The 18,925-nt window shown below is 44.8% G+C and overlaps 1 protein-coding gene and 1 pseudogene across 2 annotated transcripts; both read left to right on the plus strand.

Annotated features, from left to right (window-relative positions):
* The first annotated feature begins 543 nt into the window (after positions 1-543).
* LOC129864923 (thymidine phosphorylase-like) lies at positions 544-6,923 on the plus strand (annotated as a pseudogene).
* Positions 6,924-11,059: 4,136 nt separating this feature from the next.
* On the plus strand, positions 11,060-18,795 carry LOC129864922 (thymidine phosphorylase-like). Of its 2 annotated transcripts, none has more exons than XM_055937250.1 (10): positions 11,060-11,312; positions 11,499-11,915; positions 12,281-12,483; positions 12,576-12,674; positions 13,001-13,130; positions 13,215-13,333; positions 13,534-13,696; positions 15,513-15,740; positions 15,821-15,961; positions 16,144-18,795. In XM_055937250.1, the coding sequence occupies exons 2-10, from the start codon at positions 11,777-11,779 to the stop codon at positions 16,281-16,283; spliced, it is 1,362 nt and encodes a 453-aa protein (XP_055793225.1). In that variant the 5' UTR covers positions 11,060-11,312; positions 11,499-11,776; the 3' UTR covers positions 16,284-18,795. The 2 variants fall into 2 exon arrangements, with proteins under 2 accessions (XP_055793225.1, XP_055793226.1); XM_055937251.1 differs by having other exon boundaries at positions 11,739-11,915.
* The last annotated feature ends 130 nt before the right edge of the window (positions 18,796-18,925 follow it).

Below are 18,925 nucleotides of genomic sequence, written 5' to 3' on the forward strand. Positions count from 1 at the left end.
AGAAGGTGCTCGTTGGTAAAAGGGGTAAATTGGTCATCAAAAAGAAAGGAGGACCAAGGCACTCTTCATACAATTAATTAAAATGCCTTTATTTGTATGGCATGTTCAATGAAAATAAAGTTTTAAAACTCAGACGCAATTACGGCTGCATGGCCTTCCTCAGGAAGTACAAAGAAATGATAATACAATGTCCTCTTTTGAACAGATTTTTCCAATCAGCCCTGATTTGAAGAGGGAGTGGTTACAGAATTCATTGGACAACACCTTGTAAGCAATACTATACACATTAAAAAGTGAAATACTGTAGATATGTTATCAACACATTTAACTCAAAGCTAGAATCCCCAGAACGCCTAGAAAGAAAGTTCTAACATTAAATATGACTGGGCAAAGTGCCAAGAATAGGAGACATCTATTTCCATAGTACACTAGATCACTGCAAACGTGGACAATAACGGTCCAAACATAGCTGAGGGCAACAGTGCAAAATGTCCACTAGATGGCAGAAAAGAGACCTATCACCACCCGACAGGAAAGGTCAGAAATCCATGATATGGGCAGTTGACTCTGAGAGAGAAAGACAATAGTTGAACAGTTTTAAACAAATTAATTTGTTTAAAGGTTTCTAGTGAAGTAGAAGCAAGAGAGAAATAGATCAAGAAAGAGAGATTATTATTGTTTTTAATATTATATATTTTTTTTCAGTTTCGTTTTTCTGGCAAATCCAGCTGGCTAGTTCAGCCAACAGAAACGCCCTGCTCAAACAGACTTTCCAACACAACACTAGAACTCTTCTAAGGTAAGATTTTGGTATTACTAATTTATTGCAACTGGGGCCCACTTGTGTAACTGTTAACTGACTGTTACACTAACGTTACTGCATGATTGTAGCAGGTTTACTAACGCGTTAGTTCTATTAACTATGCTGACGATGTGTGCCGTTACTTTAGCTAATATGGTAACAAAGATGTAGGTTTTTTGTAGAGGTTTGGTTTGGAAATGTTGTTTTGCCTGGTCACATACAGCTGAATTGTTGTACATTGAAGTCTACAAGCAAAGGGAGAGAAGGAACGCAACGTGGCAGTTATGAGAGTGAACTCTAATTACGCGTGATCAGGGGTGTATTCATTCTGCATATTCTGTTGAAACATACACAGACACACAATAGTTTAGTGATTTAAAACAATCCCTCGTGTACTTTCCTCTCCTACTTGTCACATGCATCTGTGTGTCAGTCCGCTGTGTATCAGTCAGCTGCAGGGATGGCGCACCAGGAGCAGAGCACAGCCACTTTCCCCGAGCACATCCGCAAGAAACGGAACGGTGAACAGCTGAGCGCTGGGGAGATCCGAGACTTCTACAGGGTGTCAAGGACAAGACCATCCAAGAGAGTCAGATTGGTACACACACACACACACACACACACACACACACACACACACACACACACACACACACACACACACACACACACACACACACACACACACACACAAACACACACACACACACACACACACACACCATCCAGCGATGTGCAGGTAGATCACAGAGTCACAGTGGGTGAGATGCCAGACAAGGCAGATGGTAGACCATAGGTCTGCAGAGAGGAAGACCCCCACACACTTTAGATTGAGTATCAATAGTCAAGCTCAGGCCAAAACCTGCACTCTACAGTTGAAATTCTCATCTGACGTGTGTGTGTGTGTGTGTGTGTGTGTGTGTGTGTGTGTGTGTGTGTGTGTGTGTGTGTGTGTGTGTGTGTGTGTGTGTGTGTGTGTGTGTGTGTGTGTGTGTGTGTGTGTGTGTGTGTATAGGAGCCATGCTGATGGCAATCTGGCTGCAGGGAATGGTAGCGGAGGAGACTCACGCACTGACGAAGGAGATGATGCTGTCAGGGGAAGTGATGTCATGGCCGGCAGAGTGGGAGGGGCTAGTGGTGGATAAACACTCGACGGGTGGAGTGGGGGACAAGATCAGCCTGGTGCTGGCTCCTGCTCTGGCTGCCTGCGGCTGTAAGGTACCTGCCTGGATCCACCTGTGTCGGTGTGTGTGTTTCTGTGTGTGTGTGTGTGTGACTATCAGAAGCTGTGTCCATAGGTACCCATGATAAGTGGCAGAGGTCTGGCGCACACAGGCGGCACGCTGGACAAACTGGAGTCCATCCCTGGTTATAACGTCTATCAGTCAGTACAACAGGTACTCTCTCTCAATTCAATTCAATTCAATTCAAGGGGCTTTATTGGCATGGGAAACATGTGTTAACATTGCCAAAGCAAGTTAACACATGTTAACTCTCTCTCCCTCTCTCTCTCCCTCTCTCTCGCTCTCTCTCTCATTTACAAGTTATTAACGTGTGATATTGTGGCACCATCCTCAGCTGCTTCGAATCCTGGAGGAGGTTGGCTGTTGCATTGTAGAACAGACAGATAACCTGGTGCCTGCTGACAAGGTCATGTACGCTCTGAGAGACGTTACGTCTACAGTCGACAGCCTCCCACTCATCACAGGTCTGCCAACAACAACAACAGCCAACTGGACTACCTTTCAAAGTAGAGTCATGAACATGTGAATAGTGTGTGTGTCCTCTCCAGGCTCTATCATCTCTAAGAAGGGTGCTCTGAGTGCGTTGGTTCTGGATGTGAAGTTTGGGAATGCAGCTCTCTACAAAGACCTGGGCAGTGCCAAGTCACTGGCCCAGTCCATGGTAACCCTAACACTGACACCTGACCTTTACCCCATTCTTGTTTCAATGTCTGGAGGGTTTTCACTCCTGCCTTGTACTTGATTGATCAAATAAGGTTGTTGATTTAGTTAGGAACTCACCTGGTTGTCAAGTGTGGAATAGAAAGGACATAACAAAAAGCAGACCCCTGACCCTTAACTTGACCCCATTCTCTCCTGCAGGTGACAGTTGGGAACAGTTTGGGGATCCGTACGGGGCGGTGCTTAGTCGTATGAACTGTCCTATTGGTCGCTGTGTGGGGAACACTCTGGAAGTGATGGAGTCCCTGGAGTGTCTAAAGGGGAGGGGCCCCGACGACATACTGGAGCTGGTCACAAGTCTGGGTGAGGAATAAACACAGACACACAGACACACAAACTCAGTGAATTGGTTCCTTTGGACCAAAACCAAGCAGAACAAGACCTAGTTAGAATGTCAGTGCTGCTCGGGTTTAGCTACAGTCTAGACACAGAAGCTGTGGAAGTTCCAAGTCATTCTTAAGTCATTACCTTCAAATTCAAGTAAATCTTCTGTGTGTGTGTGTGTGTGTGTGTGTGTGTGTGTGTGTGTGTGTGTGTGTGTGTGTGTGTGTGTGTGTGTGTGTGTGTGTGTGTGTGTGTGTGTGTGTGTGTGTGTGTGTGTGTGTGCAGGTGGGCTGCTGTTGTGGATGATTGGCCGTGCAGGGAGCCTGGAGGAGGGTAAAAAGGTGATCTCTAAAACCCTGCAGAATGGTGCAGCCCTGGAAAAGTTCCAGAACATGATGATTGGTCAGGGAGTAACCAGTCAGATCGCTGCATCACTCTGTTCAACCAACGCAGACTACTACAGCATCCTGAGAAGGGCACACTACCAGACAGAACTGGAGACACAGGGCCACGGTAACACACACACACTACCAGACAGAACTGGAGACACAGGGCCATGGTAACACACACACACTACCAGACAGAACTGGAGACACAGGGCCACGGTAACACACACACACACAAACACACACACACACACACACACACACACACACACACACACACACACACACACACACACACACACACACACACACACACACACAGACAGATGCACTCACACGTATACACTTCCTGACTTTGTCTTTTGGTGTCTGCAGGGACAGTGCTGGACATAGACGGCATGGTCATTGCTCAGGTGCTGCACAGGTTGGGGGCGGGACGTTCGAAGGCCGGAGACCCTGTCAATCACAGCGTGGGGGCGGAGCTTCTGGTGTCTTTGGGACAGAAGGTGGAGAAAGGTGAGAACTGTCTGACCCTGTGAGTGTGTGTGTGTGTGTGTGTGTGTGTGTGTGTGCGTGTGTGCGTGTGTGCGTGTGTGTGTGTGTGTGTGTGTGTGTGTGTGTGTGTGTGTGTGTGTGTGTGTGTGTTAGTCAGGGTGTGAGGGGTGTAGGGGTCAGTGTCACCCTGATCTGACTCGACCTTTGCCCTCTGACCCCAGGGCAGCCATGGCTGCGTGTCCACTACGAGACTCCGGCGCTGAGTGCAGAGCAGAGACTCAGCCTACAAGGGGCGCTGACACTGGGGACCGCCGACCAGCTACACACACAGCCACTAGTGGCAGAAATCATACTGCCATAGTGACACAAATCCACTCTATGTTAAAGCTTGATTGGGAGATGACCTGCCTTTGGGAATCTCAGTGTTTAATTTTTAAAGGATGTATAGATCAGAACTAAAGGCCTGTGTCTCCTGCTCTTCACTCTCAAAGTCCTCTCTGAACCACCCATATAAAGTCACATGATTCTGTGGAGACTGAATAGATGTTAACCGTTTCCAGGAACTGTGTGAGGGAATTTTCTGTTATTAACCTTACTAATGCTTGTGTACTAAAATATCTTTCTTTAAGCCTCGGCATTGGGCTTGAGATGGTTAAAGAAACTAACTCATATAAGATATAAAAGTGTGTGTGTGTGCACATTAATAGAGGTCCGTTCTAACTCGTCTGGGTGTGTTGAATGACTCCATGATGTCTGGGAGATCAGCCAAGACTTGACAGAAACTGACTGGTTCCTCTTCAGTTAACTGGAGAGTAAATGTTACATCCTGCACACCAATGATTGAGCTATTGTTCTGTCTGGAGCCTGTTTCTGGGCCAAAGATTCATGTTTTGTGTGTGTGTGTGTGACCAGTATGGCCATACATCATCTGGGCCGACAGTCAAAGGCGCTAGCTTGCCCAACTTGGGGAACCATTGAGTTACTCAAATCTAATCACAGTTTATTTGTCACATGCGCTGAATACAGCAGGAATACCTTACAGTGAAATACTTACTTACAGGCTCTAACCAATAGTGCAAAAAATGTATTAGGTGAACAATAGGTAAGTAAAGAAATAAAAACAACAGTAAAAAGACAGTGAAAAACAACTGCGAGCAACTGCCGTACCAGGCAGTGATGCAACCAGTCAGGATGCTCTCGATGTTGCAGCTGTAGAACCTTTTGTGGATCTCAGGACCCATGCCAAATCATTTTAGTTTCCTGAGTGGGAATAGGCTTTGTCGTGCCCTCTTCCCGACTGTCTTGGTGTGTTTGGACCATTCTAGTTTGTTGGTGATGTGGACACCAAGGAACTTGAAGCTCTCAACCTGCTCCACTACAGCCCCGTCAATGAGAATGGGGGAGTGCTCGGTCCTCATTTTCCTGTAGTCCACAATCATCTCCTTAGTCTTGGTTACGTTGAGGGATAGGTTTTTATTCTGGCACCATCCGGTCAGGTCTCTGACCTCCTCCCTATAGGCTGTCTCGTCGTTGTCGGTGATCAGGCCTACCACTGTTGTGTCCTCTGCAAACGCAATGATGGTGTTGGAGTTGTGCCTGGCCATGCAGTCGTGGGTGAACAGGGAGTACAGGAGGGGACTGAGCACGCACCCCTGGGGGGCTGTTGGGACATGTTGAAAATGTCAGTGAAGACACCTGCCAGTTTGTCAGCACATGCCCGGAGCACACGTCCTGGTAATCAGTCTGGCCCCGCAGCCTTGTGAATGTTGACCTGTTTAAAGGTCTTACTCACGTCGGCTACGGAGAGCGTGATCACACAGTCATCCGGAACAGCTGATGCTCTCATGCATGCCTCAGTGTTGTTTGCCTCGAAGCGAGCATAGAAGTGATTTAGCTCGTCTGGTAGGCTCGTGTCACTGGGCAGCTCGCGGCTTTGCTTCCCTATGTAGTCTGTAATAGTTTGCAAGCCCTGCCACATAAGATTAGCATCGGAGCCGGTGTAGTATGATTCAATCTTAGCCCTGTATTGACACGTTGCCTGTTTGATGGTTTGTCGCAGGGCATAGCAGGATTTCTTATAAGCTTCTGGGTTAGAGTCCCGCTCCTTGAATGCGGCAGCTCTACCCTTTAGCTCAGTGTGAATATTGCCTACAATCCATGGCTTCTGGTTGGGGTATGTACGTACAGTCACTGTGGGGACGACGTCCTCTATCCCCTTATTGATAAAGCCAGTGACTGATGTGGTGTACTCCTCAATGCCATCGGAAGAATCCCGGAACATGTTCCAGTCTGTGATAGCAAAACAGTCCTGTAGTTTGGCATCTGCTTCATCTGACCACTTTTTTATAGACCGAGTCACTGGTGCTTCCTGCTTTAATTTTTGCTTGTAAGCAGGAATCAGGAGGATAGAGTTGTGGTCGGAAGTATGTCAGGCGTAACTTCCTGACTGTTATCCAGAAACACACAGTAAGCCAAGACAAATGTTGATCTACAGCTGACTGTGTTATATCAGTTTCACTGATAGTTTCATTAGTGTGTGTGTAGGGATTTTCCTTTTTGGTTTGTCTCAGCATGAACTCAACAGATTCTTCCAAAACAACAATGATACTGCTTTCCACGTTGCTTTTAAATATGAATACACATGTCCACACATCTCTATTACAATATAAATATAAGAACAAAATGTTTGACCCGTATGGCCCTAACAACCTAGTAACTTTAATATTACGCAAACATTTGGTGGCACAGAAAGAAAGGAGATATTACTGCACTGTTGGAAATATGAACACAAGCATTTCACTACTCACTCACATACACATATCTGCATGTGACCAATAAAATGTAGTTTGATTTGATTTGTGAAGGATATCATAAAGGCCCAATGTAGGCTACATCTCAATCAATATAAAAATGTATTGAAAATGAAATACATAAATCAAATTTACATAAGTATTCAAACCCCTGAGTCAATACTTTGTAGAGGCACCTTTGGCAGCGATTACAGATTTGCGTCGTCTTGGGTTTGTCTGTATCAGCTTTGCACATCTGGATTTGGGGTTTTTCTCCCATTCTTCCTTTTCTCAAGCTCTGTTCTGTTCTGAAGCTCTGTTCTGTTCTCAAGCTCTGTTCTGTTCTCAAGCTCTGTTCTGTTCTCAAGCTCTGTTCTGTTCTCAAGCCCTGTTCTGTTCTGAAGGTCTGTTCTGTTCTCAAGCTCTGTTAAATCTGTTTAAAAAAACAGCAATCTTCAAGTCCTTCATTCCACAGCTTTTCAATGGGATTCAAGTCTGGGCTTTGGCTGGGCCACTCAAGGACTTTCACATTCTTGTTCTGAAGTCATTCCAGCATTGCTTTGCCTGTATGTTTGGGGTCATTGTCCTGTTGGAACGTAAATCGTTGCCTCAGTCTAAAGTCGTTTGCACTCTGAAGCAGGTCATTATCAAGGATTTGCCTGTATTTGGATCCATTCATTGTTCCCTCTATCCTTGCCAGTCTCCCAGTCCATGCCGCTGAAAAGCATCCCCATAGCATGATGCTGCCACCACGCTTCTCTGTAGGGATGGTGTTAGACAGGTGATGAACTGTGCTTGGTTTTCTCAACATGGTCTCAGAGCATTTCGTATTATTTTGTGCGTATATAAAACCAAAACACTCCATTAACTATGATATGTTACGTTTCGTACGGTATCTTAATTTGTGGATGTCCATTATCCACTTTGAATGATATGTTACGAATTACAATTCGTACGATATGTTTGAAATTTGTTAAACGTATTATATGTCACGAATTACAATTTGTTGTTGCTAACAGCTAGGTGGCTAACGCTAACTAGCTCTAGGGGTTAAGGTTAGTGGAAGGGTTAGCTAAAAGGGTTAGGGGAAGGGTTAGCTAATTTGATCAGTAGTTCCAACGTAGCTATAAAGTAGTTACAATGTTGCTAATTAGCTAAAATGAGATTCAAACACGCAACCTTGGCGTTGCTAGAAGTTCGTGTTATACGCCCACTCATCCACCCCGACCAATCACCCTACTTTTGTTTTTGCCTTAAGTAACCTGTCTTATGTAACCATTATGGAGGAAATTATTGAGTTACCTACCATGTTGTTTAATTGAACATACTATGCTGTTTTTACTTGGAGAATTATCCAATGTTATATTTTAGTGTAGGCTTCTCTTGTGTGACTTAGTCATGGGTCTGGGCATACAGATAAGAGCCTTTTGGTTTCGACTGTAGTATGTGACATCCTGTTTTAACAATCTACAGGAACTTTGATATGTGAAAACTGTAAGGGAAACATTACGTATTTACCTGCTTTGTTGAATATTCATTGTTGAATTATATGCTTAACAATAGTAAGAGATTTCCATAACTACAAATGCTGTGCTTCTGTAAAGGGATGGTTCCCCTCTAGCTCCCTGCAGCTGGTCTGTGGGTATCGTCAAGGACATGGTGTGAGCCGAGATAGAGATAGCCTGAGAAGTAGAATAAACCCCTATTTGTTTATTATCATCTTTGCTTCTGAGAAACTAAGCCAGGGTACGGGGAAACAACACTGGGTGAACATTACCACAAGATGAACCCAAGGTAGCTTATGATGCTCCGATCTGCATGGGAAGGGTGGAACCAGCCATGACTAAGCATTTTTAGGTCTGCTATATAGGACCTCTGTTTTTTCTGTATCATTGAGCTCTCGGCCTTACACTCAAGAGTGTGGGGTCGACCAGCTTCATTATTGCAATTCTTATTAAATAAAGATGATCGTTTTAAGAAATGACAAAGTCTCTCTCACTTGGTTAGTAAGTCCTGCTAAACATTCAGGTAACACACACACACACACACACACACACACACACACACACACACACACACACACACACACACACACACACACACACAGACACACACACACTGCCACATGAACACAGACACACACACATTATTCAGCTGTTCACATTTGTCTTGATCGACAGGTCCTCCAGTTTATTGTTGATGTTAAACATGTCCTCCAGTTTATAGTGGCTGTGTATCTGTACCAGACTGTTGGTCAGAAAGCCAAGCTGAGAAATGTCAGTCAACTGATTCGCTCTGAGGAACATTGTGAACCAAACCCTGACTTCCTTGATGACCCTGACAACCCTGACCAAAGCCATGCCTATCCTGAACCAAACCAGGCCTACGCACATACAAACCTCGCCTACCCTGAACCAAGACAAGCCTACCCTGAACAATTCCTTGCCAACCTTGATGACCAACACCAGGCCGACTTCATACCAAAATATTCCTACCACCGCTAACCAGGCCCAGAGTGTTGCTGTATGACTGAAGACACTTTGGGCGCTAACATTGAATTGCTCAGTGGAGTTTGGTGGGAGGAGATATAGGAGGATGGGCTAATTGTAATGGCTGGAAAGGAATATTTGGAACGGAGTCAAACGTGGCTTCCATATGTTTGATACCATTCCATCAATTCCATTCCAGCCATTACATAAGCCCGTCCTCCTGTAGCTCCCCCCACCAGCCGCCACTGGAATTTCTCTAACTCTAAATGCTCAGTTCAGTGCTTTCAGAGGAAGACAGGTATAGACCAGGGTCAGATGTAAGGATCAGGGAGGGTACAGGTAGAGGAAGACAGGTATAGACCAGGGTCAGATGTATGGATCAGGGAGGGTACAGGTAGAGGAAGACAGGTATAGACCAGGGTCAGATGTAAGGATCAGGGAGGGTACAGGTAGAGGAAGACAGGTATAGACCAGGGTCAGATGTAAGGATCAGGGAGGGTACAGGTAGAGGAAGACAGGTATAGACCAGGGCCAGATGTAAGGATCAGGGAGGGTACAGGTAGAGGAAGACAGGTATAGACCAGGGTCAGATGTAAGGATCAGGGAGGGTACAGGTAGAGGAAGACAGGTATAGACCAGGGTCAGATGTAAGGATCAGGGAGGGTATAGGTAGAGGAAGACAGGTAAAGATAGATGATAATGGATAGAGTTAATATACTGGATTATAGGCTTGATGTGAAGGGGGTGAGGGTAAGGGGAGGGGGTAAGGGGGAGAAGGGTGAGGGTATTAGGATGAGGGGATGTGGTAGGGTCAGATGTAAGGATCAGGGAGGTAGAGGTAGAGGAAGACAGGTGAGGTTAAGGGAGGGGGGTAAGGGGAAGAAGAAGGGTGAGGGTAAGGGGAGGGGGTAAGGGGAAGAAGGGTGAGAGTATTGGGATGAGGGGATGTGGTAGGGTCAGATGTATTTAGGCCAAATGACTGTTTCCCTTTCTGATTCGTGGTGGGTTGTGACTACTGTAGTAGTTAATGACTAACTGACCCACTCCACCACTCACACCCATTGGCCACTAGTCCATCCATACAGACAGACAGAGAGGGGTATTTGGCCGGTGTGTCCTCAAGGTTGGAAGACACGACAGTGTTCAGGAGCAGCGTTCCGGTGCAGGTAGGAAACTCTGAAGTTTTGAAAACCTTAACAGACACATGTAGAGTAGAAGAGGAGGAAGGGAAGTACTGCTGAGGAACACTATAGTAGAATTTGGTAGATAGAAGGTGCTCGTTGGTAAAAGGGGTAAATTGGTCATCAAAAAGAAAGGAGGACCAAGGCACTCTTCATACAATTAATTAAAATGCCTTTATTTGTATGGCATGTTCAATGAAAATAAAGTTTTAAAACTCAGATATATTTCCTCTGCATGGCCTTCCTCAAGGAGTACAAAGAAATTATAATACAATGTCCTCTTTTGAACAGATTTTTCCAATCAGCCCTGATTTGAAGAGGGAGTGGTTACAGAATTCATTGGACAACACCTAGTAAGCAATACTATACACATTAAAAAGTGAAATACTGTAGATATGTTATCAACACATTTAACTCAAAGCTAGAATCCTCAGAACGCCTAGAAAGAAAGTTCTAACATTAAATATGACTGGGCAAAGTGCCAAGAATAGGAAACATCTATTTCCATAGTACACTAGATCACTGCAAACGTGGACAATAACGGTCCAAACATAGCTGAGGGCAACAGTGCAAAATGTCCACTAGATGGCAGAAAAGAGACCTATCACCACCCGACAGGAAAGGTCAGAAATCCATGATATGGGCAGTTGACTCTGAGAGAGAAAGACAATAGTTGAACAGTTTTAAACAAATTAATTTGTTTAAAGGTTTCTAATGAAGTAGAAGCAAGAGAGAAATAGATCAAGAAAGAGAGATTATTATTGTTTTTAATATTATATATTTTTTTTTCAGTTTCGTTTTTCTGGCAAATCCAGCTGGCTAGTACAGCCAACAGAAACGCCCTGCTCAGACTTTCCAACACAACACTAGAACTCTTCTAAGGTAAGATTTTGGTTTTACTAATTTATTGCCACCGGGGCCCACTTGTGTAACTGTTAACTGACTGTTACACTAACGTTACTGCATGATTGTAGCAGGTTTACTAACGCGTTAGTTCTATTAACTATGCTGACGATGTGTGCCGTTACTTTAGCTAATATGGTAACAAAGATGTCGTTTTTTTTGTAGAGGTTTGGCTTGGAAATGTTGTTTTGCCTGGTCACATACAGCTGATGTGTTGTACATTGAAGTCCACACGCAAAGGGAGAGAAGGAACGCAACGTGGCAGTTATGAGAGTGAACTCTATTTACACGTGATCAGGAGTGTATTCATTATGCAGATTCTGTTGAAACATACACAGACACACAATAGTTTAGTGATTTAAAACAATCCCTCGTGTACTTTCCTCTCCTACTTGTCACATACAGCTGTGTGTCAGTCCACTGTGTATCAGTCAGCTGCAGGGATGGCGCACCAAGAGCAGAGCACAGCCACTTTCCCCGAGCACATCCGCAAGAAACGGAACGGTGAACAGCTGAGCGCTGGGGAGATCCGAGACTTCGTACAGGGTGTCAAGGACAAGACCATCCAAGAGAGTCAGATTGGTACACACACACACACACACACACACACACACACACACACACACACACACACACACACACACACACACACACACACACACACACACACACACACACACACCATCCAGCGATGTGCAGGTAGATCACAGAGTCACAGTGGGTGAGATGCCAGACAAGGCAGATGGTAGACCATAGGTCTGCAGAGAGGAAGACCCCCACACACTTTAGATTGAGTATCAATCGTCAAGCTCAGGCCAAAACCTGCACTCTACAGTTGAAATTCTCATCTGATGTGTGTGTGTGTGTGTGTGTGTGTGTGTGTGTGTGTGTGTGTGTGTGTGTGTGTGTGTGTGTGTGTGTGTGTGTGTGTGTGTGTGTGTGTATAGGAGCCATGCTGATGGCAATCTGGCTGCAGGGAATGGTAGCGGAGGAGACTCACGCACTGACGAAGGAGATGATGATGTCAGGGGAAGTGATGTCATGGCCGGCAGAGTGGGAGGGGCTAATGGTGGATAAACACTCGACGGGTGGAGTGGGGGACAAGATCAGCCTGGTGCTGGCTCCTGCTCTGGCTGCCTGCGGCTGTAAGGTACCTGCCTGGATCCACCTGTGTCGGTGTGTGTCTGTTTCTTTGTGTGTCTGTGTGTGTGTGTGTGTGACTATCAGAAGCTGTGTCCATAGGTACCCATGATAAGTGGCAGAGGTCTGGCGCACACAGGCGGCACGCTGGACAAACTGGAGTCCATCCCTGGTTATAACGTCTATCAGTCAGTACAACAGGTACTCTCTCTCTCTCTCTCTCTCTGTCTCTCTCTCTTTGTCTCTCTCTCTCTCTCTCTTTCTGTCTCTCTCTCTGTCTCTCTCGTCTCTCTCTCTCTCTCTCTCTCTCTCCCTCTCTCTCTCTCTCTCTCTCTCTCTCTCTCTCTCTCTTTCTGTCTCTCTCTCTCTGTCTCTCTCTCTGTCTCTCTCTCTGTCTCTCTCTCTCTCTCTTTGTCTCTCTCTCTCTCTCTTTGTCTCTTTGTCTCTCTCTCTTTGTCTCTCTCTCTCTCTCTCTCTCTCTCTCATTTACAAGTTATTAACGTGTGATATTGTGGCACCATCCTCAGCTGCATCGAATCCTGGAGGAGGTTGGCTGTTGCATTGTAGGACAGACAGATAACCTGGTGCCTGCTGACAAGGTCATGTACGCTCTGAGAGACGTTACGTCTACAGTCGACAGCCTCCCACTCATCACAGGTCTGCCAACAACAACAACAGCCAACTGGACTACCTTTCAAAGTAGAGTCATGAACATGTGAATAGTGTGTGTGTCCTCTCCAGGCTCTATCATCTCTAAGAAGGGTGCTGAGTCTCTGAATGCGTTGGTTCTGGATGTGAAGTTTGGGAATGCAGCTCTCTACAAAGACCTGGGCAGTGCCAAGTCACTGGCCCAGTCCATGGTAACCCTAACACTGACACCTGACCTTTACCCCATTCTTGTTTCAATGTCTGGAGCGTTTTCACTCCTGCCTTGTACTTGATTGATCAAATAAGGTTGTTGATTTAGTTAGGAACTCACCTGGTTGTCAAGTCTGGAATAGAAAGGACATAACAAAAAGTAGACCCCTGACCCTTACCGTGACCCCATTCTCTCCTGCAGGTGACAGTTGGGAACAGTTTGGGGATCCGTACGGGGGCGGTGCTTAGTCGTATGAACTGTCCTATTGGTTGCTGTGTGGGGAACACTCTGGAAGTGATGGAGTCCCTGGAGTGTCTAAAGGGGAGGGGCCCCGACGACATACTGGAGCTGGTCACAAGTCTGGGTGAGGAATACACACAGACACACAGACACACAAACTCAGTGAATTTGTTCCTTTGGACCAAAACCAAGCAGAACAAGACCTAGTTAGAATGTCAGTGCTGCTCGGGTTTAGCTACAGTCTAGACCAGGGGTGTCAAACTCATTTCGCATCGTGGGCCACATACGGCCTAGGGAGATGTCAAGTGGGCCGGACCATTAAAATTATACCATACTCTGCTATAAATAACCAAAATATCATGTCTTTCCTTTGTTTTGGTGTAAAGAAGCACAAGAACATTAGGAAAATATTGAAATTTAATGAACTATCCTTTTACAAAACATTTCATGAAACACCTCATATTTCCTTAGACAAATGTGCAATTTACTTTTATCATTCACAAATATGCATTGCAACTGATCCCACTGATTGTACAAAGGCACAAAACTTTAATTGCTACTGAAAAATATAGTAATGCACTTTAAGATTAAATGAGACTTTTAAAGAAAGGAATTTTTAAACCACTTACACATACGCATATAAAATCTAAATGTAATCCCTGCGTACACCTTACAAACTAAGGAGAGTGATTTTAAATGTGTAATGAAGAAAGTGTTCGCCTGTCCTGTAAATCTGTAAACTTCATACATGAAACATACATACACATACAATACATACTGAAAATTTATGGAGTTGTATGAACAGTAGAATTCCATCACACAACTTTTGTTTTGAAGCTGCTGACTAACATTAAAGTGCACATTTTTTAAATCACCACAGTAAGGATGCATCTTCACAGAGCTGTATTCTTTCAATGCAAACAGTATCTAAGGCAGCATTTTAAAGGTGTTAGTCTAGTCTGGACTTGTATTTGTTCCTGAAACTTGGCATCTTTTGGCCTGTACAAGTGCATCAACACCAGGTGTCATGTCCTGACTAGCTGTCACTTTCAGAATGTCATTTAAGTGCTTGTTTGTGAGCCTTGAACGCATTTTTGTTTTATTGATATTCATCACTGAGAAAATTTGTTCACAAAGGTAGGTTGTCCCAAACATGCACAAAATTTTAGCTCTGGATGAAAGTTGACTGCTGTTTCCTCAGACCCGCCAGCAATTCGTTAATCTTATCTCTTCTCAGTTGTCCTTGCAAGCCGTCATATTTTTCGCTGTGATGAGTCTCGTAGTGGCGTCGAATATTATATTCCTTCAATACCGAAACTTGTTGCAAACACACCAAGCACGAAGGTTTTCCGTGCATCTCTGTAAATAAATAGGACGTGGTCCATTTTTCTTTGAAAATTCTACACTCCTTATCTACTTTTCTCCGTTTGGATAACGACATTTTGGCTAATGAGGGTGTAGCGGAGAGGTAGAGACCAAGGTATTAACAACGTCGTAACAAGCAGCAGATGGCGCATTGATACCGTCTGCTGTTTTCAGTCTGTCTCAGTGATGCGGCTTGTCTTCTACTCTGATGGAAAGAGTGCGCCCCTTAGCGGATAATCCATGAATTGCAGCGAATTAAAAATATTAATTCCATGTCTTTTATGCATTTTTTCCACTTTCAAATTATCCTGCGGGCCTGATCGAACCTCCTTGGGGGCCGGTTCCGGCCCGCGGGCCGAATGTTTGACACCCATGGTCTAGACACAGAAGCTGTGGGAGTTCCAAGTCATTCTTAAGTCATTACCTTCAAATTCAAATCAATCTTCTGTGTGTGCGTGCGTGTGTGTGTGTGTCTGTGTGTGTGTGTGTGTGTGTGTGTGTGTGTGTGTGTGTGTGTGTGTGTGTGTGTGTGTGTGTGTGTGTGTGTGTGTGTGTGTGTGTGTGTGTGTGTGTAGGTGGGCTGCTGTTGTGGATGATTGGCCGTGCAGGGAGCCTGGAGGAGGGTAAAAAGGTGATCTCTAAAACCCTGCAGAATGGTGCAGCCCTGGAAAAGTTCCAGAACATGATGATTGGTCAGGGAGTAACCAGTCAGATCGCTGCATCACTCTGTTCAACCAACGCAGACTACTACAGCATCCTGAGAAGGGCACACTACCAGACAGAACTGGAGACACAGGGCCACGGTAACACACTCACACAGGTACAGATACACAAATGCACACACACGCTCACACTTCCTGACTTTGTCTTTTGGTGTCTGCAGGGACAGTGCTGGACATAGATGGCATGGTCATTGCTCAGGTGCTGCACAGGTTGGGGGCGGGACGTTCGAAGGCCGGAGACCCAGTCAATCACAGCGTGGGGGCGGAGCTTCTGGTGTCTTTGGGACAGAAGGTGGAGAAAGGTGAGAACTGTCTGACCCTGTGAGTGTGTGTTTGTGTGTGTGTGTGTGTGTGTGTGTGTGTGTGTGTGTGTGTGTGTGTGTGTGTGTGTGTGTGTGTGTGTGTGTGTGTGTTAGTCAGGGTGTGAGGGGTGTCGGGGTCAGTGTCACCCTGATCTGACTCGACCTTTGCCCTCTGACCCCAGGGCAGCCATGGCTGCGTGTCCACTACGAGACTCCGGCGCTGAGTGCAGAGCAGAGACTCAGTCTACAAGGGGCGCTGACACTGGGGACCGCCGACCAGCTACACACACAGCCACTAGTGGCAGAAATCATACTGCCATAGTGACACAAATCCACTCTATGTTAAAGCTTGATTGGGAGATGACCTGCCTTTGGGAATCTCAGTGTTTAATTTTTAAAGGATGTATAGATCAGAACTAAAGGCCTGTGTCTCCTGCTCTTCACTCTCAAAGTCCTCCCTGAACCACCCATATAAAGTCACATGATTCTGTGGAGACTGAATAGATGTTAACCGCTTCCAGGAACCGTTATGAATCGCAGGATTCATTTTCATTTGTGTGTGTGTGTGTGTGTGTGTGTGTGTGTGTGTGTGTGTGTGTGCGTGCGTGCGTGCGTGCGTGCGTGCGTGCGTGTTTGGGGATTTTCCTTTTTGGTTTGTCTCAGCATGAACTCAACAGATTCTTCCAAAACAACAATGATACTGCTTTCCACGTTGCTTCTAAATATGAATACACATGTCCACACATCTCTATTACAATATAAATATAAGAACAAAATGTTTGGCCCATATGGCCCTAACAACCTAGTAACTTTAATATTATGCAAACATTTGGTGGCACAGAAAGAAAGGAGACATTACTGCACTGTTGGAGATATGAACACAAGTATTTTGCTACTCACTCACATACACATATCTGCATGTGACCAATAAAATGTAGTTTGATTTGATTTGTGAAGGATATCATAAAGGCCCAATGTAGGCTACATCTCAATCAATATAAAAATGTTTTGAAAATGAAATACATAAATCAAATTTACAAAGTATTCACACCCCTGAGTCAATACTTTGTAGAGGCACCTTTGGCAGCGATTACAGATTTGCGTCGTCTTGGGTTTGTCTGTTTCAGCTTTGCACATCTGGATTTGGGGTTTTTCTCCCATTCTTCCTTTTCTCAAGCTCTGTTCTGTTCTGAAGCTCTGTTCTGTTCTGAAGCTCTGTTCTGTTCTCAAGCTCTGTTCTGTTCTCAAGCTCTGTTCTGTTCTCAAGCTCTGTTAAATCTGTTTAAAAAAACAGCAATCTTCAAGTCCTTCATTCCACAGCTTTTCAAAGGGTTCAAGTCTGGGCTTTGGCTGGGCCACTCAAGGACTTTCACATTCTTGTTCTGAAGTCATTCCAGCATTGCTTTGGCTGTATGCTTGGGGTCATTTTCCTGTTGGAACGTAAATCGTTGCCTCAGTCTAAAGTCGTTTGGACTCTGAAGCAGGTCATTATCAAGGATTTGCCTGTATTTGGATCCATTCATTGTTCCCTCTATCCTTGCCAGTCTCCCAGTCCATGCCGCTGAAAAGCATCCCCATAGCATGATGCTGCCACCACGCTTCTCTGTAGGGATGGTGTTAGACAGGTGATGAGCTGTGCTTGGTTTTCTCAACATGGTCTCAGAGCATTTCGTATTATTTTGTGCGTATATTAAACCAAAACACTCCATTTACTATGATATGTTACGTTTCGTTTGGTATCTTAATTTGTGGATGTCCATTACCCATTTTGTATGATATGTTATGAATAACAATTGACACGATTATGTTTCGAATTTGTTAAACGTATCATTAGTCACAAATTACAATTTGTTGTTGCTACAGCTAGGTGGCTAACGCTAACTAGCTCTAGGGGTTAAGGTTAGGGGAAGGGTTGGCTAAAAGGGTTAGGGGAAGGGTTAGCTAACTTGATAAGTAGTTCCAACGTAGCTAAAAAGTAGTTACAATGTTGCTAAAGTTTTCTGTGATGAGATTCAAAAACTCAACCTTGGCGTTGCTAGACGTTTGTGTTATACGCCCACTCATCCACCCCGACCAATCACCCTACTTTTGTTTTTGCCTTAAGTAACCTGTCTTATGTAACCATTATGGAAGAAATTATTGAATTACCTACCATGTTGTTTAATTAAACATACTATGCTGTTTTTACTTGGAGAATTATCCAATGTTATATTTTAGTATAGGCTTCTCTTGTGGGACTTAGTCATGGGTCTGGGCATACAGATAAGAGCCTTTTGGTTTCGACTGTAGTATGTGACATCCTGTTTTAACAATCTACAGGAACTTTGATGTGTGAAAACTGTAAGGGAAACATTACGTATTTACCTGCTTTGTTGAATATTCATTGTTGAATTATATGCTTAACAATAGTAAGAGATTTCCATAACTACAAATGCTGTGCTTCTGTAAAGGGATGGTTCCCCTCTAGCTCCCTGCAGCTGGTCTGTGGGTATCGTCAAGGACATGGTGTGAGCCGAGATAGAGAGAGCCTGAGAAGTAGAATAAACCCCTATTTGTTTCTAATCATCTTTGCTTCTGAGAAACGAAGCCAGGGTACGGGGAAACAACACTGGGTGAACATTACCACAAGGTGAACCCAAGGTAGCTTATGATGCCCCGATCTGCATGGGAGGGGTGGAACCAGCCATGACTACGCCTTTTTAGGTCTGCTATATAGGACCTCTGTTTTTTCTGTATCATTGAGCTCTCGGCCTTACACTCAAGAGTGTGGGGTCGACCAGCTTCATTATTGCAATTCTTAATAAATAAAGACGATCGTTTGAAGAAATGACAAAGTCTCTCTCACTTGGTTAGAATGTCCTGCTAAACACACAGACACAGAAACACACACACAGATACACACACAAACACACCGACACATGCACACACACGCGCAGACACACACACACACAGACAAACAAACAC

This window comes from Salvelinus fontinalis, chromosome 11 (genome assembly GCF_029448725.1).
Source record: "Salvelinus fontinalis isolate EN_2023a chromosome 11, ASM2944872v1, whole genome shotgun sequence".
In the NCBI taxonomy this organism is placed as follows: Eukaryota; Metazoa; Chordata; class Actinopteri; order Salmoniformes; family Salmonidae; genus Salvelinus; species Salvelinus fontinalis.